This window comes from Ovis aries, chromosome 20 (assembly GCF_016772045.2).
Source record: "Ovis aries strain OAR_USU_Benz2616 breed Rambouillet chromosome 20, ARS-UI_Ramb_v3.0, whole genome shotgun sequence".
In the NCBI taxonomy this organism is placed as follows: Eukaryota; Metazoa; Chordata; class Mammalia; order Artiodactyla; family Bovidae; genus Ovis; species Ovis aries.
In genome coordinates this window covers 27,845,590-27,870,610 of record NC_056073.1, presented here as the reverse complement: position 1 = coordinate 27,870,610, position 25,021 = coordinate 27,845,590, and the positions used below count along the sequence as shown (strand labels likewise).

Sequence of the window (25,021 nt, the reverse complement as noted above, 5' to 3'; positions counted from 1 at the left end):
TGGTTCTGTGTCACCGACACCGACCGCACCTGGATCCCGAGGTGTCTAAGCTGGGCTCTGGGATCATTCTGTGTCCTGACTGACTTTGTGTCATATTCACGTCCGAGGCACCAAGACTTTCCTCCTTCCTGTGTGCAAACAAGCCACACCTTTCACCGACCAAAGTCCATCTCACCCCTCGGTCAGTCACGCAGCTGTGGGAGGATGGGCCTCATCACCTCTCCCCCACTTTTACTAACACGTGAGCATATATAATTCGCATGGTTTAAAAAGAGCCAGTCGCCTGCTGGCCATCGCTCCAGATCTGGACCGTGAGACACGACCTGAAATCGCCGCGGGAGAAACTGAGGTAGGATACCAGAGGAGCTTTTCAGGAGGAGGACTAGACAAGAGGCTTGGGGATGAGGGGATGAGAGTTGAATGCAGTGTTTTAAGGGACATAGGGACGGGAGAGTACTTTCTTCCTTGGGTCGTTGGAGGTGGTTTGAAAGGAAGGGAAAAGGTCTCTGGACTTTTCTCTGTCCTTTTCTTCTTCTCTGTCCCTTTGATTGTGGAATTTGTATCACCCTGAAAGAGATGCTGGTTGACAGACCACAAGTCTTCAGGTATTGCAGTGTGGTACTCGACCAGCTCCTGCAGCTTCCCTCAACTGAGGGCAAATCAGAGACTTTCAACTTTGAAGTTTATGAAGCTCTGGCTTCTGACAGGGACACTCCGGCCTCTTTGAGCTGTAAAAATATTCACAGAAAGTTCTGAAGAGAGGAAACATGCTCTTTGAATCACCTACTTCCTCTAGGTGTATGAAAAAGAGTGATTTTATGTCTAGTAAAGACTAGGAAACCAGAGGGGAGCGTGAGAGATGACGTATTTCTGGAACTTGTTGCAGGATGGTGATTTCCGTGGTCCACGCTACGCTCTGTTGCTGAAGAGCAGGTGGTTGCTTGAAATTGGAGGGCTGAGTTGGGTCCTATCTCTGGGGCTGCCTCCTCCTTAGCTGGACTGTCAAGGGTCGAAGGCCGTCCAAAGTTCCTGTGGGGAAGGAGGCCCTAGCAGACGGGACGCTGGCAGTGTGGCGTGGAGGCCATGGGCTCCCTGCGGCAGGACCGCCGGGAAGAGGGCGTCTGCCCCATCTGCCAGGAGTGCCTGAAGGAGGCAGTGCGCACCGACTGCGGCCACCTCTTCTGCCGGGCCTGCCTGGCCCAGCACCTGGAGAAGGCCTCGGCCTCCGGAGTCCGCAGCTGCCCCCTCTGCCGGAAGCCCTGTTCCGAGGGGGTCCTGGGGGCCGGCTATACCTGCGACAGTCACCAGAAGAAGGTGTGCTGGTTCTGTGAGGAGAGCAGAAGTCTTCTGTGCATGGAATGCCTGGTGAGCCCTGAACACAAGTCTCACAATGAACTGACCATTGAAAATGCCATCAGCCACTACAAGGTAATGCGAGGTCATTGTCGCTATCCCCCGCCACCACCTCCCCGAGTTACTCCTTTCTGCTCCCTGTCCTTGATCCCAGGCATGTCCTAGAGGTTCAATAACTGACACTTGTCTTCGTTTCTTCTGCTTTATCCTGTTTTAGACCTTTGTCTTCATTTCCTTGTGTATATCTTGCTACTGATGTTAAAGTTGCAATGTATTACTGGGAGTCTGAGAGGAGACACTGTCACGTGACATCAGATTCCCAGGAAGAGTGAACTCCTCACACTTCTCATCTGTAGTATGAAGGAGCTGGACTAAATAAGGCAAAACCCTTTTCATATTAAGACTATATGGTTCCCTTGATGGACAGTACTAGGATATTGGCCAGAAACATATTCAGGTTTTGTTGATATTGATTCGCTAAGTCATGGTCTGATTTTTTTGCAACCCCATGGACTGTAGCCTGCCAGGCTCCCCTGTCCATGGGATTACCCAGGCAAGAACACTGGAGTGGGTTGCCATTTCCTTTTCCAGGAGATCTTCCCAACTCAGTGGTCAAACTTACATCTGCTGCTTGGCAGGGGAATTCTTCACCACTGCGCCACATTTACATATGTTAACAATTATCCTGTAAATACACTGAAACTTGGAAATTAGTACATGATTCTCTCTTTTCCTTCTTCCTTTGTCTTTTTTTTCTTCCTTCCTATAGTAACTATTTTTATTCTATTAAAAAAACTTTTATCATCAAAGTGGTACATTCAGACAACACTGTAATGTATAAAGTCATAACTAAAAATCTTTCTTCCTGTTTTCCCCCATTCTCAGCCCCTAGAAGTAACCATTTTTAGATTTTTGTGTACAATTCTTTCAAAAAAATGTGTGTATGAACACACTGTCTAAAACATAGACATACAAGGATTCTCTACATATCTTTCTGTAACTCATTTTTATCATCTAAAAATACATCTTGGACACTATTTCATTTTCCCATCAGTACTTTAGATCTTATGAATTCAATAACTGCATGGTGTTCAGCTCTATGAATGTACCGTAAATTGGCTGGTATTGAGTTGTCTATAGGTTACTGTTTTGAGATCACAAGAAATGTTGCAATGAGTATCCTTCAACATTTATTTTAAAGGACTTAGAATAGCCAAGATATATTTTGATAAAAGAATAAGATAGCTTCCAAATTATGATCAGTTTTTCTGTCATCATTTACTACTGAATAACCCATAGTCCCCCGCTTATTTGAATCCCAACTTTATAGTATGCCATGGGTGCATATAGACTTGCATATTTTCTTGACTCTATTCTGTTCTATTCTATTTCTGCCTGGCTGTAAAACCATTTTTAAAACTGTCCTTTTCCAATGTATTTTAGTGTCAGGTAGGTCTTAGAACTGTCAGAATATTCTTATTTTTCAGAATTATTGTGGATATTTATATATGACTATTTTGGCAATTAGCTTTAGCATTTTTCAAATCAATCTTCCCCCTCTCCCACCCCCAATTTAGTTTCCATTTGATTGGATGGAAAATTGACATATTTTCACCATGGTGTCTTTCTATCCAATCATGAAGGATAAATTTCCAAAGCTTTCTTTTAGATTCTTGACTTTTTGAACACATTTTGAAACAGAATGAGAAAGTGAGGAGTCCAGATCAAGGGTGACTATGGGAAGGGAGAGAAATAACTCAGAAAACCAAAGAGGCCAAGTTCTCTAGATCTAACATCATTCCCTCTAAGTGTAGGGGATCACAGGAGGGCAGAGGGCGGTCTCCCACCTGCTGATGGGCCAGTGAATATATGGGAAAATCTATTCACTCACTCAATGACTTATTCAGGTCTGTGCTTTGCGTATGGTGTCATGCCAGGCATTGTTGGAACTATAAAGATGATTCATAATCTCTGTCCTCAAGTCTACCTTTAAATTATGACAAGGAGCCTGAAGTAAATAAAGAACAATATTTGTTTAAGAAAGACTTGAGTAAGTTCCTGCAGTGTATCAGTAACTACTATGCATGCTAGGAATACAATGCTGAACAAGTCAGATGCCACCCCTCCTGCCAGGGATTTTCCAAAGAAAGACAGGCAAGAAATCAAATGACAAGTCTTGTATGATCTAGGAAGAAAACAAACAGGAATCAAAGATGGAGAGTAATGGGTGACCCATGTGGTCAGTGAGGGCCTCACGGAGGAGGTGGCACTGGTGCTGAGACCAGGGAAAAGAGAAGGTGGCCAGTGGAAAGACTGGGCAGAAGGAAATACAGATTTGGGAGCCCCAAATCTGGAAATGTCTTGTTGTTCCTGAAGAGTTTATAATTAGAATGCGAATTGACAGCACCTACTGACAGATTAGAAGTGGGGTGAGGGAATGAAGGGAATCAAAAGATGACTTCATGAGTTTCTAGTGTGAGAAACTAGATGGATGATGGAAAGATAAGGACTGAGGAGAACAGGTTTGAACGAATCATCAAGTTTCATTTAAGACAAGTCGAGCCCAAGTTGAGACACATCAAAGCAGGATCTTAGATATGCAGCTGGCTAAGAAATCTGAATCTCCAAAGAGAGTCTGGGGTAGTATTCCCAGAACCTAGGACAGGGTGCCATCAAAATAAAGATAATATTTAAGGGACTTCCCTGGCGGTGCAGTGGTTAGGACTCCATCCTAACCCTCCCTGGTCAGGGAACTAAAATCCCACAAGTCATGCAGAGCAGTCAAAAAAATAAATGAAAGTAAATAAAATAAATTTTAAAAGATAATATTTAAAACTAAGGGAATTGCTGCAATATCCCCAGGAGAGAGTCTAGGGAGAAAAGAGTTTCCAGGGCAAGGTCCTGAGAAAGGCCATCACTTAGACGTAAGATGGAGGGAAACCCAGTAAGGGAGGCTTGGACTGAGCCACTAGCAAGGCTTGAGAAAAGCTAGGGAAGTGGTGTTCCAGACGCTAAGAAAGAAGTGACTGCAGAGTACATTGAATGATGCTGAGCCATCTAGTTAGATGCACGAGGGCAAAGAAGTGAATGCTGGGCTGGGAGGAGGCACACTCTGTCCACTGAGACAGTGGGGAACGAAAGAAAGCATCTGCAAGAGGAGGGAGTCTTGCAATTTGGGAGGTGCTCACGTGTTGTGATTTGAGCCACTGAAATGAACTGAACTGAATATGTGAGAAAGAACACCAGCTGCTGTGTAGTTAGAGGCGGGGATGTGGAAGGTTTGAAAAGAGTGAAGCTGTGGTAGGTCGAGTTTGGAAAAGTGAACCTGCCTATGAGTGAAACCGAGTGGGACTGGAATGTGGCATGGAGCACTAACTTGATTTTTGAAACTAGGGATTTAGTGTTTTCTGTTCAAAAGTTATTATGCAGTTTTGATACTTACTGCTTTTTGGTTTATTTCTAAATGTAGTAGCATTTCACCAAATATTAATTTTTGTCCTTGATGTTCTTGCTGACTGTCTTTTCAGAAGGATTTTCTTATGCAATGTTTCTAAGCATGATGGAGAATTCCCTGAAATTTTCATTGGTATCACACTAAACTTTTTGCCTACATTAAGAATTATTACTTTTATGGACCTACACAGTCTTGACCAATAGCGGGATATATTAATATCACCAGTGTTTTCCTTTATGTCACTGAATCAGATGTTACATTTCTTAATTTAAATCTCATATTGAGGGTAGCTATATATTTTATAAGAGTAATTTTTGGGGGCAATTGGTACATTGTAGATCCAAATGAGAGTCTTTGCTGAATTCCTATATCCTTTAACTTAATTTCCTGACATTTTCCATATGTGTGATCATGTGGACATTGTCGGGTTTAGTCATCAACACCATTTTTCCTCATAAAATATAATAGATTATACTATAATCTATATTCTGGGACTTGTTCTGTAAGGAGCATGTTTTTTGAAAATTGGTCTTTTTGTTTTCTTGGTGACTGTATAGGGAAAGGTAACTTTTTGCCTTCTAACCACTTTTTGTTTGATGCGTATTATTAGTAAGTCATTTGAGAGGATTTTCAATGTTGCTAGGTTCTCATGTTTCATCAGTGCTTACTACTCTTTTTGGTCAAAATTTTTTTATTGTGAAATCACATTTTAGGGTCACAGACTTTAAAAAAGCATTTATGAATTCAAAACAGATCTTGAGCCATTGCTTATCTTTCAATTTGTCTTTTTTTCCTCAAACTCCCTGAGGAATATTTTAGCAAGACAAAAGTTTGTAAAATTTTGCTTTTTAATTCTAATGAGTACCTTATTCACAAAATATGCACGCACTAAATACTATCTTAATGCAAAACTGGATGAATAAATATTTTTTTTTAAAAAGGACTTTACCTTATTCATTTTGAATACTGTAAATGATAGATCTGAATTATCTTCGATTATTTCATGCATTTATCTTTATTGCTGTTATCTTTGTTTCCTTTTTTATTTACACAATGTTCATAGTTGACTATAAACTCTTCATTAAATTTTAAGCTACTCCAGAAGACAGGACTGTGATGTTTTGAACCAGATCTTAGGAACAGGCCTGACTTTGACAGGCAGAAACAGATAGCATTCCTGGCAGAGGGAAGTAAAAGAGAGGTGTGGCTGTATGGGGTGTGTTTGGGAAACCACAAGCAACTCCATTTGGCTCCTGTGAAGAACATGAAGAAAGTAGGGAGAGGGAACACAAAATATAATTGGGTTATGGTGGGGTCTTGAATATTGGGTTAAGGATTTGGGGCTTATATTTGACAATAAGAAACTCTTGTGAAGACAGGAGTAAAACAGGTAAAAGACAAAACATGACTGAGAATTCAGGTTGGATGACAGGCAGAATCGTGGCTCCAAGGACAGACATATGGCAGTCAAGAGTAGTGGATTGCGAAAAAGGGTGGGGAAGAAGAAGATAAGTTTGATTACTCCAGAATGAGTTTGATTACTCCAGACTGAGTTTGAACTGCCAGCAGGGCAGTGGGAGATACTTAGGTCTCAGCTAGAAATAGGATTGACTGTTAAGACAAACATCTTTCAGGAAATTATGATAAAATCTGAAGCCTGAAACTAAGGACGTAGTTCAGCAAAAGAAACAACCTCGCAAAAGTCAAGGAAGGACAGGGTGTGGGAGGTGGGTAGAGGGGGGTCGGGAGAATCACAGCAAAGAAGAGGAGCCTGAGAAGAAGGCACCTCCGAAGCTTCTTTCCTGGAGTTCACTGGTGACCTTGGAGAGAGCAGTTTCCAAAGAGTGATAAGAAGCAAAGATAGATGCTGGGGAGCAAAAGGGCTCGAGGATGTGAAGACAGTGAAAACCGCCTACTCCTTCAAGAAATGTAGTTGTGACACCAGAGAGAGTACATGGAAGGGGTAACAAGGTGAAGGCTATTTGCTTGTTTCAACTTTGTGAGACTTGAACTTTCATGCTTACACAATTCCCCAGCCCACCTGAGCCTCCACCCTCACCAGCGAGGCCCCTGAGTGAAATTCACATGCCCTTCCTTCTGTTTTATTCCTTCTCTGTTGGGAAATGCATGCAGGTAACACCCAGTGACGTGACAAATGTTTAATAAATTCTTAGTGACATCACTGTCTCTTCTGCTTACTCTTTGTTTGCTTGAATGTCCTTGCTGATGTCTCACCCATAGCCCTTTGACTTTGGTTCTATCTTCTGAATCTCAGGGCCAGAAAGAACTTTCACAGTCATCTTGTCCAACCCCAGCCTCTACGTGTACATCTCCAGTGATGCAAGACACTTCTTTTCCAAAGAGGAAGTGAAGCAAAATAACAGGGGGAAAAAAGAAAGAAATATCCCCCATGAACATCCAACAACAAAATCCCCCTCCCCCATTTTTTTTTTTTTTTTGACCTAAATTGAGACGGATTTACTTAGTGAAACACACACTCTTCAGTTAATAGCACACTCTTATCTTTAGTCTGGGCTTCCCTTGTGGCTCAGTTGGTAAAGGATCCACCCCCAGTGGGTTCGATGCCTGGGTTGGGAAGATCTCCTGGAGAAGGGAATAGCTACCCACTCCAGAGAAGGCAACGGCACCCCACTCCAGTACTCTTGCCTGGAAAATCCCATGGATGGAGGAGCCTGGTAGGCTGCAGTCCATGGGGTTGCAAAGAGTCGGACACGACTAAGCGACTTCTTTCACTTTTCACTTTCATGCATTGGAGAAGGAAATGGCAACCCACTCCAGTGTTCTTGCTTGGAAAATCCAGGGACGGCAGAGCCTGGTGGGCTGCCATCTCTGGGGTCGCACAGGGTCAGGCACGACTGAAGCGACTTAGCAGCAGCAACAGCAGTAGCAGCAGCCAGTAACATGGCCTTGAGAATCCCATGGTTTGTACAGTATTCTGGCCTGGAGAATTCCATGGACTGTATAGTCCATGGGATCACAAAGAGTCGGACACAACTGAGCGAATTTCACTTTCTATCTTTAGTCCACAGATCCTGTTTTTGTTTTGTTTGTTCCGTTTAATTTAATCACTGTTCCTCTTTCTTCCATGGTAACTAGTTAGTGTTTGTTATCTTTTAATTTGTAGACAGTTTGCAAAACACACATTGCTGCATTGTGTGTTTATATATTGAATGAACAAAATTACATGATGGGACTCATTCTATTTTTTCCCCCTCGACTGGGCCCCTTGTGGGATCTTAATTCCTGAGCAGGTGTTGAACCCATGCCGTCTGTGGTGGAAGCGTGGAGTCTTAACCACTGGACCACCAGGGAAGTCTCTACTGCTTGCTTTCCGTTCTACCATGAATTTGAGATCAGTTCACGTTCTGTGGGTCACATGGTCCATTGTTTCTGATAGCTGCACAGTGTTTCACAGCAGGCACCTTCCTCATTTTACCCATCTGTTTCCCAGGAATGGACTCTACGTGATTCCAACTCTGTTACCATAAACAGTGCTGTAGCGGACACATTATCTTAGAACCTGAGTGAGGACTTCTCTGGGATTTTTATCCAGAAACGGGACCACCGGATCATAGAGGAAAGCACACCTAGGTGGCCAAGACCCTCAACAGAATGCTACGCTAGTGTGCATCTCACCAGCCCGCAGTGTGGTCCTTACACCCACACACATCCCATCTTACCCAGGTGTTATCCGGTTGTCTAATTTTTTATTAATCTGATGAGGGTCAAGTAACATTCCATTGTATTAATTTCCATTTCTCTAATCACTGATGAGTTTGGGCATCCCTTCTGTAAATTAACTGTTCATATTCTTTCCAAATTTTTCTTTTGATTTCCTGTCTTCTTATTTATTTCTAGGCTTTCCTTTTATTTATTTATGTATTTATGGCTGCACTGTGCGACTTATGGGATCTTAGTTCACCAACCAGGGACTGAATCCAGACCCACGGCAGTGAAAGCATTGAATCTCAACCACTGGGCTGCCAGGGAACTCCCTAGGCTTTCCCTTGATGTCCTGTGTATAAGAAGTCTCTTGTTGGTTTTAAACACTACAGATATTATCTCCTAGTCTGTCATTTCTCTGTTAGTCTTGTCCATAGTGTTGTTATTGAACAGAAATATTTAATTTTTAAGGTCATCAAATTAAATCATTGTCTCATGGTTTGTGCTTTGGGGATTTTATTTAAGACAATTTTTCCCTACCCCCAGGCCACAAATTTATTCTTTAATATTATGTTCTATTAACTTTATAGTTTTCCTTTCATGCTGTCTTTAATCCATCTAGAGTTCTGGATAAGCATTTGGCTTTCTCTGTTGTTGTAAGCCAGTTTCTCAACACCATCTCCTACAGATTTTGTCTCCTCTCTTACTGATCTATATACTACTTTTTATTTTATTTCCGTTTTATTGATATATGATTGACAAACAGTAGTATAAAAGTTTAAGGTATACAGTTGATTTGATGTATATTCATAACAAAATGATTATTACAGTAAGTTTGGTGAACATCCATTATCTCCTATAGATATGAAATTAAAGAAATTTTTAAAAAACTTTCTTGTGATCAGAACTCTTAGGATTTACTCTCTTAACCACTTTCATATATAACATACAGCTGTGTTGATTATATTTATCATGTTGCACATCCATCTCTAGCACATATTTATCTTATAAGTGGAAGCTTGTACCTTTTGACTGCCTTTATCCAATTCACTCTCTTCCTATTCTCTACCTCTGATAACCACAAATCTGATTTCTTTCTTCTGTTTGTTCGTTTTGAAAGTACAATTGACCTGCAACACTATGTTAGTTCCTCTTTACACAACATAGTGATTCAACATTTCTATACATTTCAAAATGATCGCCAGGACAAGTTTAGTTACAGTATGTCACTATACAAAGATATGACAGTTACTGACTGTATCCTCCACACTGTACATTCCATACCTGTGACTCATTTCTTTGTATTTTTTCTTTTTAAAGTCTTTTGTAAACATGGGTCTCTCCCTGAGCTCTCTCTTCTTTCATTTTCTAAATGTTCTTGCCCCAGCACCATACTGTTTTATTACTAAAGTTTTGTATGCCCTTTTATCTAGCAGGGCAAATACATTTTGTCACTGGTCTAAAAAGGGATGACAAGGAGATTGTTTCCAGAATCTTTTGCTGTCACCTTCACCCTGGACTTTTCTTCCATTTTGAGTCATTAAAGGCCTGTGTTGATGTCAGTATCAGCTTTGTTTATTTTTGCTTCCTACATAGTTTTTCAAAAACCTGAAAGTTAATTTTTTAGAAACTGAAATCACTCATTACATCCTTAGTTTCCCGGACACAGTGACCCATCCAGACACTGATTTAAGATTTAGAGAGAGGTCCCATGCCTTCCTGGGCTATAGGTTTACCTCTAATAGAGGATTCTTGTCCAACCCAGCCAGGGTTGGGGGAGTGGTACCAGAGGCTTTGCATCACCTCTCTAGGTTGGTTCTCGCTAGATTAGCTTCACTTGTTGATGAGAAGGAGTAAGAGTTGCCAACAATCAACACAAAACTTGTAGATGTTGGGAGAAAAACACCCTGAATTCAGAGTAGAAAATGTTCTGTTACTGTCTGTTATTCCTGTGTAGTTAAGGCTTAAAAAAAAAAACAAAAAACAAACAACTATCTCTTTTCACCATCATCATCCATTAAATAAACTCTTGTATTTCTTCCCCCAAGGATGACACATAGAAAGCTGCCTCTTTTTAGGCAAAACTTTCCTTTAGCCTCATCCTGGGATCAGGACACCCACCGCCCCCCCCAGTGGGCATCACCCTCACCCGTGGTCTGATCATCAAGCATGTCTGTCTCCCTAGGAACGACTCAACCGCAGGGTCAGGAAGCTCAGAAAGGACATCTGTGAACTCCAGAGGCTCAAAACTCAGGAGGAGGAGAGACTGCAGGAGATGAAGGTGGGTTTCTTAGAGTCTCAGGAAGGACTCCAGTCTGGCCATCTGTCTGTCTGGAGAAGCCTGCTGCAGGGGATGCACCTGGAGGCTGGAAACATGGGTGCTGGGCTCCGTCTTGGGATTTGTTGGCTGAGTGGCCTGGGGCAAGTCAAACCCTCTGAACTTCATGTGATTTATATGTTTAATGAAAGCCAGTCCTGCTCCACCTGGTTCAAGGTAAGAATCAGAGACAAGCAGACTATCAATTGAAAATTACTCCGCAAACCATAAGGCTCTTTCTCTGTCTCTGACCATCTACCTTTCTGTCTCTCTGTCCCTCACCTTATGACCCGAGAGGGTTAAAAGGCAGTGGGAGGATAGAGCAGAGTCTGTGTGTGTGTGTGTGTGTGTGTGTGTGTGTGTGTGTGTGTGTGTGTGTAACATGCACGTGTGGATGTTCACAAGGGTGTTAGGTGGGGAGAAGGGGTCCTGGCATTTTTGAAGAACGTGGCTGCCTCTTTAACACCCATGACAGGCAGAGTCAATGTCATGAAGGGAGGACTGGGAAATCAGCATTCTCACTCAGTGCTCAGAGGCGGAGGGCCAGGCGGAGCCTTCTGACATCAGATCTTACAGAATTCCTTTTCTGGAGTTTCAGGCAGATCGTGGGACCCATAGGCTGGAGGCTGAGCTGGAGGAGCAACCCCAAACCAGAAGAGAGCCGGATGCCTCCGCTCAGCAGCAGCCAGACCAGCAGAGGGATGTGTCAGCAGAGCTGTCCAGAATCCGTGGCATCTCTGAGGCATTATGTCAGCTCAGCAGCCTGGTCACTGATCTGGAGGGGATGGCCAAAAAACTGGACACCAGCCTGCTGAAGGTGCATATCCTGGGGTGCCTTCCAAAGCCCAGAATTCTCCCCAAATAGTGGGCAGCCTACCTGTAGTATCCCTCTGGGAGGTGTAAGAAGAGACTTCTCTGTGACACGTGGTGGTGACCTATCCAGGCTGCCCAATGCTGCTGCAGCAGAGGGTGGGTACACAGAAGGGGTGCACCCCTCCAGTCCTCAAGGTGGCAGTCCCGAGTGCCATCCTCTACTGGGGTGGGGAGGGGACTTGGAGGGAACAGGAACCTGAGAACCAGTGGTGACTCTCACTCTTTCTCTCTCCTAGGATGCCAGTGACCTACTGAACAGGTATGAGCTGTCCCATCTCCCTTCCTACATGTGCTTCCACACACAAACCCACACCAACCTAGATGTGTGTGGGGGCTTTCTCAAGGTCAAGGAGTTCCACTGTTCCTTTAACTTGCATCTTCATGCTACATGGACAGTGGAAGAGTCAACAGAATATACTGAAGGATTTTTTGTTTCTAGGAGTGCTTCAGAGCAATTAGAGGCTATTTATCCCAACTTAGAGAAAAGAATCAACGAGTCACTTGTCCAGCCATCCTCAGCGGCTCTGACCTGTTCATCCCTGGGCCATCTCATCTCAGACTCACCTCACCCTCCTGGCTCTCCTTCCCCCAACCTGTGCAGCCTCCCATTAGGTCTGCCTGGTGGCCCCTCAGACCTGCCATCTCCTGAACATGACCTCCATTCCTCGTCGCCAGAACTGTGACCCAATGCCTGACCCTCAGACCCCTGGACAATAGTCATTGCCTCTCTTCTAAACCAGGCTTGTAGCCTGGCTCCCACTGCAGAGGTCAGGATCCAAGCCCTCCTTTTCCTGTGAAATGATGGTAGCACTCATCTCTCACCATCACATATTGAAATGGGAGCATCCGGACATTTGAATGGTACGCGCTCACAATGGTGAGGCCACCTCTGCACGTGGAGCGCGTGCATCTGTTGGAAAGAACATTCCTTCTGAGCTCCTGTAGCACCTGGTATCTGTACCACTCACCTAGCACTTTTATTATTTTTGTGATGGACAGACTCTACAGTGACCTCTCACGATTCTCCCTTCATGGTGTTCATACCCTTGTGTGATCCCCTCTCCCTGAGTGTGAGCAGAACCTGTGACTTGCTTCTAATCAATGGAATATGGCAAAGGGGATGGGCTGGCACGTCACGGACTGCGTTACATGAATGGGACGCCTCCTTGTTAACACTCTCACTCTTGAGATTCTCCTTGCTGGATTGATGCTGTGAGTGACTCTGCGGCCAGCAGGCAGCCTCCAGGAGCTGACAGCAGCCTCCAGCCTTCAGCCAACAGGAAGCAGAGGCCCTCAGTCTTGCAGCTGCCAGAAAATTAATTCTGCCAACTGCCTAAATGAACTTGGAAGTGGATTTTTCCCCAGTTGAGTCTCCAGAGGAGAACTCAGCCCAGTTGACACCTTGATTGCAACCTCATGAGACCCTAAGCAGAGAACCCAAACTTCTGATCCACAGAAACTGTGAGGTAAAAGATGTCATGGAAATTATGATATAATGAATACAGATCAATGAATAGTACCTTTGTATATTAATCATTTGTGCATCACTTCTTTGGGTGAATAATAACAGTGACCCAACCCGAATCCATCTCACTTGTCTGATGTATAAAATGGGGCTATTTTTTAAAACGGGACTATTAATAATACCTACCTCATAGGGTTGTTGTGATCAATAAATGAGTAATATATTAAAAAATATTTATTTACAGTGACTGGTCAGAGTGAGCTCTCTATGTGTTTGTTATAATTACTAATATTTTTTAAATCTTTAGTTCTTTCTTCGGGAACTACTTGTGTCCCCTCCAGCACCTTCACCATAGCTTCCCATGAAGCTTGGTTAGTGGTGGGAAAGTCCCATTTTCCTTATTTACGTGTCTGATCTTATAATAAACTTTTCTATTATTTGAACTAACTTGAATGAGTTGCCATTCCTTTTAATAGAGCTGTTACAGTGTAAGCTGTGAAAAAATCATGTAAACATGTGGATGTCCCACCAAGTGTGCACAGTCCTTTGGGGGTGTTGGAGAGGGTGATGGGGAGCTTGGGGCTCTGGACTCCAGCACTTCCTGGAGGAGAGAACCTTGAGACCAGACTGTGACAAGCAGAGCGTGGAGGCTCATGGAGCTATCTTATCTTGAAGTCACCATGTTTTAGGATCGATCCACTTCCTCAGCACTGAGTCCACACTCCAAACAAATGAACTTCAATTACCCTGCAAGTGCTGATAGACCAACACAAGTATTTTCACTCACTAGCAGTTTTATTTCTCAGTGTAAGAAATCTAAATTGATTTCTGAATCCAAGTCCCTTGTTGGGAGCATGTCCAATAATAAAATATTCACACCTACTGGTGGACCCATTTCTGAACAAGGTAGCCTGGTGGCTAAGAGCTCTTGGGTCTGACATAGATCAAAATCCTGGGTGCATGATTTTGGCTGAGCAAGTACCCCAAATTCACTAGGTCTCAGCATTTTTAACTTTTACCATTATATAAGGACATGCACGTGCCTTTTCCTTTTCCTTTTTTTTTTGACTACACATTTTACCTGAAATACTGAACACTCCCAGAAAAAGCAATTGTGCCTTCATTTTCCAATTCCTGGCTCCCAATCTCCCCATGTTTTCTACTCGCTAAACTGAGGGCTTCCCTCATAGCTCAGCCCATAAAGAAACCGCCTGCAATGCAGGAGACCTGGGTTCGATTCCTGGGTCAGGAAGATCCCCTGGAGAAGGAATGGCAACCCACCCCAGTAATCTTGCCTGGAGAATCCCAGGGACAGAAGAGCCTGGCAGGCGACAGCCCAGGGGGTTGCAAGAGTAGAATGTAACTTAGCGACTAAACCACCACTAAACTGAGGATAAACAACAGGGAATTCCCCAGCAGTCCTGTGGTTAGGATGCCAGCTTCACTGCCGTGGGCCTGGTTTCAATTCCCGGTTGGAGAACCAAGATCCTATAAGCCTTTTGGCCGAAAGAGGAAAAAAAGAAGAGGGTAAATAATAGAACTTTTAGGGTGACTTCTAAGCCTGGGCCTCAATACGCTGTACCCATCTCTCCTTAGAGTTTGCACCTGGATGGTTTGCTCCTCCCAGAGGCTGCAATGGGGAGATGATAGAATGTTTTACTTTATGTTGAGCAGATTCAACAGAGACAGTATTAAAGTGAAGGGTATATTTAAGCAGAATAAATGACACCACCACCAAGAACTAAAAATAAAATATAAGACAATGCTTTTATTGTACATAGGATTAAAACTTCCTTGGAATGACAGAAATCATCTTACAAACTCAAGGCAGCCACGTGTTAGTTCTTGTCCCTGAACCAGCACCAGACAGGGTGGCTTCCAGAGTCATGAACACTCAGCTTCTTCACACCATGTGCAGCCACAGCTTCTGCCAATACAACCTGCTCCCCTACAAGGTCTCTGCCCAAATCCACACATCTTCACAAAGTCCTGATTCTCTCCCTTCTTCTGCCCAGTCCCTCAGATGACACTTCTTATCCAGCCCTGGAGCAGTCCCAGTGCTTTGGGCTACAAGTCACAGGTCTCCTTCTGTAACTGCATTTGGGCAATTCACCGCCTGCCTCTGTCTGAGATTCCTTCCCCAGTACAAAGCTTATTATGGTGCTATCTCTGCTCCCACAGCTGAGCTATTTGGGACTCATTCCTGTTCACCATCTTATTCCTTTCGTCTCATTTCTCAACGTCAGATGGTGATCAACAGATCAGGAAGAGGATTTTCCTGATTTTCCAGGGGATGAGTGTGGACCTCAGATTGTGGCTTATGTCCACAACTTCCCTGACCCCTTCCCACCAAGGCCCTGCATTTTCATCGCAGCCAGAAGAAGGCACTGAGTGGTGTCAGGGGTGGGTGTCATGAGCAATCAGCTCATAAAGACAGTGCAAATGACCCAGTGTCCCATGGGTCACAGATCATCCATCCACTTCTCTGCCACCCCTTCTCCCTAAGATGCTTTTTCCCCTTTTTTCCTCATTCACTATAATCATCTTTTGGTTTTATTTTTGTCCACACTCTGAAGCATGTGGGATCTTAGTTTGCTGACCAGGGACCGAGCCCACATACCCTGCATTGGAAGCATGGAGTCTTAACCACTGGACCACTATACCTATCTTTTAGACTCCCCTTTCTTGAAAGCAACCCTGACTCACCTCCTGCCTCCTCATGGGTTATACCCCTCCTCTGGGCTGTTCTAGTGCCCAGATCAGACTCCTATCACAACACTTTGCTCTCATTTCCTCCTGAGGTCTCTGTCTCTTCTCATGACCTCCTTCAGATACAGGACAAGTTTTGTGGGGGTTTTATTGTTTGTTCGTTTTTTTCTTTTCCCTTTCATGTCACCAGTGGCTACCATACTGCTTGGCTCATAATTAGCACACAACAAATATTTCCTAAGGATATGAGTAGATGAACTCTAATATTTTAGGGGAGAAAACAAGATGAAGAGAGTGAGATGCCTAGTTTAAGATCATCTAATTAGTTCATTACAAGGCTGTCTCTAGAACCCAAGTCTTCCTCACTCAAATCCAGTATTCCTTCCTCTTACACAGTACTTCTGTGCCTGGTGGGGATGGTGGTGAGGAGGGCTGGCAGTAGTCTGAGTCCCATCCACCCGGCATTGAGGAAAAGGCTTGATCAGCAGACTGAAGTTCATCTCACCTTGTCCCTCTCCAAAGTCCCGACTCTTATCACATCATCGAAAGCAGTCATTTCAAATCTCAGGTGACCCAGCCAGGGTCAAGTCAATAGGTCCTCTCTTCGAGCCCTGTGCTTAGGACATGGTAGCTGCACCCTCTTGGGAGCTCAAGGAGAACTTGGACCCTCGGCCCCAGAGCCCAAAGAAGGGAAAGACCTTCTGGGTGAAGGACGCAGTGAAGGTGTAAATGGGTTCCTGGGTGACGGCGTTGGCAAAGGTCACCCAGCCCACCTCGTAATCGATGGACACCCGCACCTGCTGGGGCTGCTCCTCCAGGGTCAGTCGAGTGGGGAAGGAGCTCAGGGCTGAGACGAAGCCCCAGGCCAGCCTCACCGCCCACACCCCCTCCTCCGGCCGCAGCCGAAGCTCCCCCTTCCGGCGGATGTCCTTACTGACCACGCCCAGGGTGCAGCTGCCCCCGTGAGCCAAGTCCACACTCACCACCCACGTGTGTCTCCCCCCTGTGAAGCCACCATGGGCCAGGACACAGGTGGCCCGGTCAAAACGCTGGGGATTGTCCGGCGACTTCTGCCACTTGTAGGAGAAACGAGCCTGCTGGTAGTCCTCAGACAGCAGGAGCTTGGGGTGGGAAGTCCGGGGGTCTAGAGAGATGTGCGCTGTGGGGAAAACAAAAGGGGTGCAGATGTCAGCAGACACGCTATCACCTTCAAGAAAGGCCTAAACACTCCCCTTGGCATTCACGTTAGCATTACTCCCAACAATGTGTAGAATGCCTACAAACACAGGAAGCATGGGAATCTCCTGGGAACTTGTTAGTGACACTCAAGCTCCACACCAGACCACCTGAGACAGAATCTGCATTTTAGCACCATCCATAAATGATTCCTGAACCTGTTAACGCCTGCTTCAGAGGATGTGTCCAGTTCAGTCGCTCAGTCGTGTCCGACTCTTTTCTGCGACCCCATGGAGTGCAGCATGCCAGGCTTCCCTGTCCATCGCCAACTTCCGGAGCCAACTCAAACTCATGTCCATCGCGTCAGTGATGCCATCCAACCATCTCATCCTCTGTCGTCCTCTTCTCCTCCTGCCCTCAATCTTGCCCAGCATCAGGGCGGTGCTGATGCTGACTTTTCCAATGAGTCAGTTCTTTGCATCAGATGGCCAAAGTATTGGAGTTCCAGCTTCAGCATCAGTCCTTCCAATGAATATTCAGGACTGATTTCCTTTAGGATGGACTGGTTGGATCTCCTTACAGTCCAAGGGACTCTCAAAAGTCTTCTCCAACATCACAGTTCAAAAGCATCAATTCTTCGGTGCTCAGCTTTCTTTATAGTCGAACTCTCACACCCATCCATGACTACTGGAAAAACCATAGCTTTGACTAGACAGACCTTTGTTGGTAAAGTAATGTCTCTGCTTTTTAATAGGCTGTCTGTTTTGGTCACAGCATTAGTTAGTTGGTTAGCGTGTTTGGACACGTGGGCTCTCATCTGGTTCTCTGCAGTCCCCTGAAAAGCACTTCTGCAGCCTGCAAACTGGCTGACGCCCAGAGCTGTGTGTGCCTGCTCTCATTTCCTCTGCTGACACATCACGTTCTATCCCTCCTGTACCTCAGAGGGCGGGGACCTCCCCCCACCCCCAGTCCAAACTTCATGATCACTCCCTGGGTGCATGTGACTCATATGCCCAGTCTTCTTCGCTCCTGTCAGGCTCCCTGACTCACCCACGGGGTATTCATTCTGCCTCAGGAATCTACAATCAGGCCGTCTGAGGGCCACTTTTTGACATCAAAACTATGCATAGTGTTACCTTTAGTATCCATAAGCTGAGACAAATACGTGAATTCTGATATGTCCATGAATTAGAGCCGCTTCCAAGAAGCCCATGACATCCCAGTGTCTTTGGCTGATAGACTAGGAACAATGGCCTTGAGAGGGGTCCAGTCTTTATTCCTTTCCTGCCCACAGGTTACACTCCTATCATCCATGAAACAATACCTGGGAGAGAGTGGGGGGTCCTGACAATTCTAAAAATGTTATTCTAAATCCAGATCAAAGTTCCCCTCACCCAGGAAGCCCTTCCCGATAGACCTTGGCCCAGGCTGATTTAATCTTTCTATCTCGTCAAGTGCAGATCAGAACCTGAACTTCTGTCAGGTACGTGGTATGAGTGTGTGCGTCTCTCCTACAGTCCTTATGAAGGCAGTGACATGTATCACTGCCATGTGTGACATTATGTGTGTATGTACATTTATTTTTATATATATGATATATATGTATTTGACTAGTACATTTTCCAGTGTGGAACCCGGCAAAATTATCCGTCCTTTTCAACTTTAGATTTCTCACTCCCTCCCCATACTGACAGAGGCAACTCACCTGGCTCATAATCCAACTCAAAGCTGAGTTTTTCTGTAAAGAGGAAGTAAAACAAGATGCTATTTCATTAGTCTCACAAAACCACAGAACATTCACTGATGAGGAAACTGAGGCCCCAGAAAGGGAAGGGACAAAGAGAAGAATGGCAGGTGGAACCTTCTAGACCAGTGGTTCTGAACTTGAACTTGCATCAGAGCCCCCGGACCACTTGTTTTTGATTCAAGTGGCCCAGGGTGGGGCCGAGATTTGCTTTTCTGGCAAGTTCCCAGGGCATGCTGATGCAGGCTGGGACTTCATTTTGAGCCTCACTGTCTAGCTCTGAGTAGGCAGAGACCATGTTTACCAACAATGCCTCACACAGAGCCCAGGACATAGTAAATGCTCAAGAAACATCTACTTAATGAACAAATAAGTGGGTTAATTTGTTTCTCATTCTGCTTGGAAATAATTTAGGGGAGAGTCAAAGGTCAGCCTTTGACGAGAGTAAAACTTCCTTCTCTGCTAGGCCACTTACTGGCAGGAAGTGGACTTAGGGGAAAACTCTGCTAAGGTGACTTTTTTTTGTAGGCAGGTCATATAGAACTAGGTGGTATCATTCATGATGTCATGTGGGATGAGGGGGAGGTGCTGGCAGCAAGCCACATTTCTGACTCTCATTTCAAACCCTCCAGTCCCTCACCTATCACCACTCCCTGTCCCGGAAAAGGGATCATGGTCCCCACATGGGCAGTTCAACTCTGAGGACCAGGCTAATGGGGTGGAGGATGGGGGAAAGCCAGGGAAAGGAGGAAGGAAAGTCAGCTAAGACAGGGCACAGAAAAATACTCTCAGTGGCTATTAATTAACAATCATAAAAAAGCTCATCATATATTACAAATGCCCCTGTGGCTTTTTAAAATTATTGACAGTGACCAATTTTTGTTAATCATTATCTTACATGTCACTTCATGACAAGTGATTAGATTGGTTTCATTATTTTTCCAAATAGTTAAAATTTTGTGGAAAGCTTCAGCTTTATTATCTCACTTCGTTGTCACATTATTCTGAAAGCAGATTTTATAAAGATCGGCAAATAAGGAAAACAAGGCACTGGAAAGGCTTGAGCCTTGTCAAAGGTCACACAAGCATAGGGAAGCAGGCATGGAGGCCACTCGTAAGCCCAGGCTTCATGGCCACCTGTGCTCCATGGGGTCCTCTTACCCAGAAACATCTTCATCTCCCTCCGCAGTGGGAAGGCTTGCTGGGGGAAGTCCCGAATCCTCTGGCCCAGCTCCGGAGATATAGCCACTGGTTTCCGGCACCTTCTGGTTTCACATCTAGGGGCACAGAAATGGTGGGGTCTGGGATTTATCCTCCTTAGCACTGCCCCCAGACTCAGTTGGTCATCTTCTAACTGAGCTTGGAGGTGCCAGTCCGCATGGGCAGACATCATTCCTCTAGGATGGACCCCCTTCCTCTCCTCACTGCCCACTTTCGGGTAATGCCATGCTGGGTGTGTACCTATGGTAATACGTGGAAATGCAATTGAGGATGTGAAAGTTTACATGTGAGTTTTATCTGTAAAGTGAAAACGTATGTTTGTTTGGCAATAACCAGGCATGTGGTGCCTGTCTGTTTATGTGTGTGGGGAAAGAAGAGACAAACTTACCTTATTAGAGTGCTTCTGATATCCTAGGAGAAAGAGAGAAAGCAGAGATTGGTTTCCACTTCTCCTTCCCACAAGAAAAGACAAAAATACTGTAATCTCAGCCCTAGATAGAAAAGGACACCAGATCCATGGACTCACAGCATTTTAGGGTTTATGAGGCTTCAGGGATCTTGGAGCCCAACTGCTTTATTTTATAAGATGTAGACAGTGAAGTGACCTGGCCCTCAGAGGCAAAGACAAGTCCCATCCCAAGGTCACCTGCTTCTCAGTCCCAAGTGTGTCCCCCTAAGTCATGCTGCCTTTGTGATGCTGTATTGGGACCCCAGTATCTCTCCTCCAGCAAGACAAAGTGACATAGACTAGAAAGAACATCCTGACTGGGGGGTGTGGCACAGAGAGTGGTTTGCCTTGAAAACAGCACCTGACATTTGTTTGCATAGTGCTTGATGCTTTGCAAAGTGCTACTTTCACTTGCATTTTACTGTGGGATCCTCACAAATAAATAAAGTATTTGGGAGATAAATAAAGCATCTTCCCTATCTGAATGGATGGTGGGATGAAGAGACCACAATCTTCGCAAAGTGACCCGGGAGCTCTGGGGGAAGCAAGGACTCTTAGAATGCAGAACTTGTGGTCCTGTGACCCATCTTGCACTTGGGGTACAAAGATCTGTGAGTGAAGAAGAGATGGCTCAGATGGTAAAGATGCCGCAAAGCCTAGGCGAGCACAGGGGGTGGGGGTGGGGGCTCAGCTCTCACCGTCAGGAGCTCCCTCGCCGGTCTCTCCTTCTTCTCCTCCAGTTCCTCAATGAGGGTGTTGAACCGGCCGATCTCCCCAGTGACCAGGACATCAAATTCATCCCGATGCTTCAGGATGTCCTCATCCAGCTTCTCCAGCTGGGCTAATAGGATGTTCTGTTGCTCTTCCAGGAACTGGCTCAGATGTGCAAACTCAGAAATCACCTTTTGTTTCTTGGTGGCCACCTGAGTCTGAGAGGGCAGGAGAAGAAAGAAGCCAGGAAGTTATTCCTCCTCTTCTTCCCCTTCCTTTTCCTTCTTTTTCCTTAATTCACTCCCATCTCCCTCCTGGCCCAGATCCATATCTTCCAAGGTTTGGTGGTAAAGTCAGAGTCCCCTAGTCTCTAGGTCCCTGGACAGACTTGGAACCACGGCGTGGTTTCCTTTCCACCTGGCCTGCCATTTCCGGGAGGAGATGTAAGGAGGGGGTGAGGAAACCTTACTTCCTGCCGTTTACCAAGTGTAACAACGTGCGTGTCACTAAGGGACAGTCGTTACAGCAATTCAGTGAGATAGTGACGATTTTTAATCTTCACTTCACAGGAAAATAAACAGAGCATAGAGAGCTGTTTGAGGTCATAGAGCTAATTTGTTTCAGGATTCAAACTCAGAAGGACTTCAAAGCCCCTTTATGCGATGTTTCCTTATTTCAGATAGGCACTGGAGCCAGAGGAAAGCAAGAGGGCTAAGGAAGGGATGATGACCTACCAGGAGGACTTGTATCCTTCGATTTTCCCTTGACTGGATTTCTTGAATCTCCTCTCTCTCTTTTCTTAGACATTCAAGACACTTCTGTATTTGTTCCTGGAAAGAAGGGGCATAAAATATCTAAGATGGAGGTGGGGGAGGGATAAATGAGAAGTTTGGGATTAGCAGATACAAGCTACCATATGTAAAACAGATAAACAACAAGGACCTACCGTACAGCACAGGGAACTAAATTCAATACCTTGAAATAAATTATAATGGAAGAGCCTGAAAATATTTATGAACCACTTTGCTGTACACTAGAAACTAATACAAAGCTGTAAATCAACTATACTTCAATTAATTTTTAAAAAATATTTAAGATGGAAACAATGATTTGTGAAGAAGTGTCATCTCTGTCTCCTGGAATAGAGTGACCCAATGGAAGGAGTTGGGCCTCAGCTGACAAAGCCTGGGTTGTTATTGTCCTTAACAGCTGACTCTCTTTGGGTCTTTTTCCTCTTGTTTGTCCCTCCAAGAATTTTGATCAGGGCTTTCCCCCTTTAACCTGCACCATGATAGGCTATGATTCCATGTTCCCACCTGAGCCTTCCTGCTATCAGGTTGTGTAAATGTGCTCAGTCGCTTCAGTCTTGTCTGACTCTGCAAATTTATGGACTGTAGCCCTCCAGGGTCCTCAGTACATGGGATTCTCCAGGCAAGAATACTGGAGTAGGTTGCCATGCCCTCCTCCAGGGGATCTTCCCAACTCTGGGATCGAACCTTCATCTCCTGTGTCTCCTGCATTCAGGCAGATTGTTTACTGCTGAGCCCCCGGGGAAGCCCTGTCATCAGGCTAAACAGACTCTAATTTCTTTTGCCTTTAGAAATGGTATCTAGGGTCTGTCCTGAATTTGATATGCCCTTCTTTGAAATTATCCTAACTTTCTCACATCTCCCAAAAGGAGCACCTCCAAACAACCTCTGTTATGAATGGAATCAACTTTCTGAGTATGATCTGGAGGGAACAAGAAACATGGATAATGCAAAAAAAAAAAAAAAAAATCAATGACTTATTTTAAAAATTGCTTGCTCTTGCAGACTTCCCTGGTGGTCCAGTGGTTAAGACTTTGTGCTTCCACTGCAGGGGGCACAGGTTCGATCCCTGGTTGGTGAACTATTAATAAGATCCCACAGGCCACACGATGTGGCCAAAACACCCTCCCAAAACAAACATACAAAAAATTTCTTGCTCTAGAGAAGAGTTACAAACAGTTATACACATATTAATGCCCATCAAAGTACACTGCAAAATATATTTAGAACTCTTCCAATACATGCTAATTAACTAGCTGACACATATACACAGACACCTACTTGTAATAAAACAAGATGCATAAACAACTAAAACCAGCATACGCTCATTTAATGACAGAGAAAATTACACACTATATGTATCTACCCAACCTGCATATACGTAAACACTAATTTACTCACAAACATGAGCACTCAGTTACACATACACACTCAAATTGTCAGATCCCCCCAAACACATTGCATCCACTGGGAAACGTGCAAACATTAATACTAATACACACTATGCAATCACTTCCTCAAGTGCAAACCCAGGCATCCTCAGACACACCTGACTGATCCAGGGCCAGACACACATGCTCGTGTTTTGGTGACTCATTCACTCACTGTGTGTTTGTTGAGCTACTATTATGCGTTGGCCGTAAGGAAACAATATAGGACATACTTAAAACACAAACACACGATCTTGCATTCCTGGGTCTATTGCCTGGCTGATGATAAAATAGAGAGTGGCCCAAATCATCCACCCCTCCGCTCTGCTTCTTTCAGTCTAGTCGCATCCGAGACCCACCCCCAGAAAGCTCTCAGTTTCCCCTTCATACCCGGTAGGGCCCCGCTGCATCCTCCAGGAAGCGCACGGTGTGGGCGCGGTGCTCCCAGGCCTCCCGGCACACCACGCACAGCTGCATCTCGTCGTCCTCACAGAAGAAGTAGACCTTCTCCCCGTGCTCTGGGCAGACGTCCTCCTCGTCTAAGTCCATCTGGGACACCAGCTTGAGACGCTCGATGTTCTCCACCACGTTGGCCAGCTGCCAGTTGGGCCGGAAGTTCCCTGGACGGAAAGGCTCCTTGCACAGTGGGCAGGTCGGGGGCTCCTCGGGGTCCAGGCTGGTGATCTCCAGGTAGCGGATGAGGCAGACGCGGCAGAAGTTGTGGCCACAGTCAATGGTGACCGGTTCTCTGAGGGTCCCTTGGCAGACGGGGCAGTTGACCTCATCTGCCAGGCTGGTCACGGAAGCAGCTGAGGCCATGGTGCTGCTGCTGCTGCTGCTTGTGACCTCTTCAAGGTCACCTTCTCTGCTCGGCTCTGGGGCAGGGCTGGGAGAACAATGAGGACGCACAGCGCACACTCACACACCCACATGCACACACGGCCAGACACAGGGGCACCCTACATACCCAGCCTCATGGTCACACACATACACACCTGGACTTGCGCACAAGAGCAAGGCGCCCACTGGCATGCCTGCAGCCAGGGCTCTGCTTTCCCCCTCCCAGAGGAGCAGACACACACCTCCAGTGGCAGAGATGGAAACAGCAGAGGAGCAGGAGAAGAAGGGGTGACAGCCTCCCAGAGATGACCTCAGTTACTGTCTCAGCTGGTGCCCATGACCAGCAGGTTGCTGCTTCGTCCCGTCCATCCAGAGACCCTCGCGGTAGAAGGAAAGTATCTTAACCACCCATGGGTGGAAGAGACTGTTCTTCTTTTGGGAGCAGGAGGGAGACTGGGTCACAGAGCAGTGATGCCACCCAGCCTCCCTGCAGTATGACCAGCTGTCTCCAGGGAGATTGAAGGTATCAGCCAACCCAGGGGAGTGTGGGGATCCAGATAAGGGTGTTGTACCCGGGGCGGGGGCGGTGGATCAGGGCACAAGCAACTTCACCAGTGATGCTCCAACCGGCCTGCCGTCGGCTGCCCAAGGGGTTGGAATGTACTCTGTGTGGGGGAGGAGAGAGAAAAATAACACCAGCCAGAGCTTATTTACGATAGCCATATTCCTCATACTGACATAAGCAGTTTAAACATGCCATCTTATTTATTCCTCCAGGCTGCTCTGT

General features: G+C 45.4%; 2 protein-coding genes across 6 annotated transcripts; one reads left to right on the top strand and one right to left on the bottom strand.

The window, feature by feature from the left end:
• The first annotated feature begins 277 nt into the window (after positions 1–277).
• On the top strand, positions 278–13,593 carry TRIM40 (tripartite motif containing 40). Its single transcript, XM_042236804.2, has 6 exons — positions 278–349; positions 887–1,428; positions 10,677–10,772; positions 11,407–11,625; positions 11,918–11,940; positions 12,121–13,593. The coding sequence occupies exons 2-6, from the start codon at positions 1,084–1,086 to the stop codon at positions 12,362–12,364; spliced, it is 927 nt and encodes a 308-aa protein (XP_042092738.1). The 5' UTR covers positions 278–349; positions 887–1,083; the 3' UTR covers positions 12,365–13,593.
• A 1,295-nt stretch (positions 13,594–14,888) lies between these two features.
• On the bottom strand, positions 14,889–24,689 carry TRIM10 (tripartite motif containing 10). Of its 5 annotated transcripts, none has more exons than XM_012101017.5 (8): positions 24,390–24,689; positions 23,785–24,280; positions 21,890–21,985; positions 21,143–21,373; positions 20,385–20,407; positions 19,937–20,052; positions 18,737–18,769; positions 14,889–17,014 (listed from the first exon to the last, which is right to left on the bottom strand). In XM_012101017.5, the coding sequence occupies exons 2-8, from the start codon at positions 24,211–24,213 to the stop codon at positions 16,473–16,475; spliced, it is 1,470 nt and encodes a 489-aa protein (XP_011956407.2). In that variant the 5' UTR covers positions 24,214–24,280; positions 24,390–24,689; the 3' UTR covers positions 14,889–16,472. The 5 variants fall into 5 exon arrangements, with proteins under 5 accessions (XP_011956407.2, XP_042092753.1, XP_060259731.1 ...); XM_042236819.2 differs by having other exon boundaries at positions 24,477–24,689; XM_060403748.1 differs by having other exon boundaries at positions 23,785–24,689.
• Positions 24,690–25,021: the final 332 nt, after the last annotated feature.

Bases quoted from the DNA above. Each gene is read 5' to 3' on its own strand.
- TRIM10 (XM_060403748.1), bottom strand. From the start codon at position 24,213: ATGGCCTCAGCTGCTTCCGTGACCAGCCTGGCAGATGAGGTCAACTGC. The intron at 20,408-21,142 runs GTGAGAGCTGAG...TCTTTCTCCTAG, and splicing joins CGGCGAGGGAGCTCCTGACG to GATATCAGAAGCACTCTAAT. The intron at 20,053-20,384 runs GTAAGTTTGTCT...CTGTGCCCCTAG, and splicing joins ATCAGAAGCACTCTAATAAG to ATGTGAAACCAGAAGGTGCC.
- TRIM40 (XM_042236804.2), top strand. From the start codon at position 1,084: ATGGGCTCCCTGCGGCAGGACCGCCGGGAAGAGGGCGTCTGCCCCATC. The intron at 10,773-11,406 runs GTGGGTTTCTTA...CTGGAGTTTCAG, and splicing joins AGAGACTGCAGGAGATGAAG to GCAGATCGTGGGACCCATAG. The intron at 11,626-11,917 runs GTGCATATCCTG...TCTCTCTCCTAG, and splicing joins TGGACACCAGCCTGCTGAAG to GATGCCAGTGACCTACTGAA.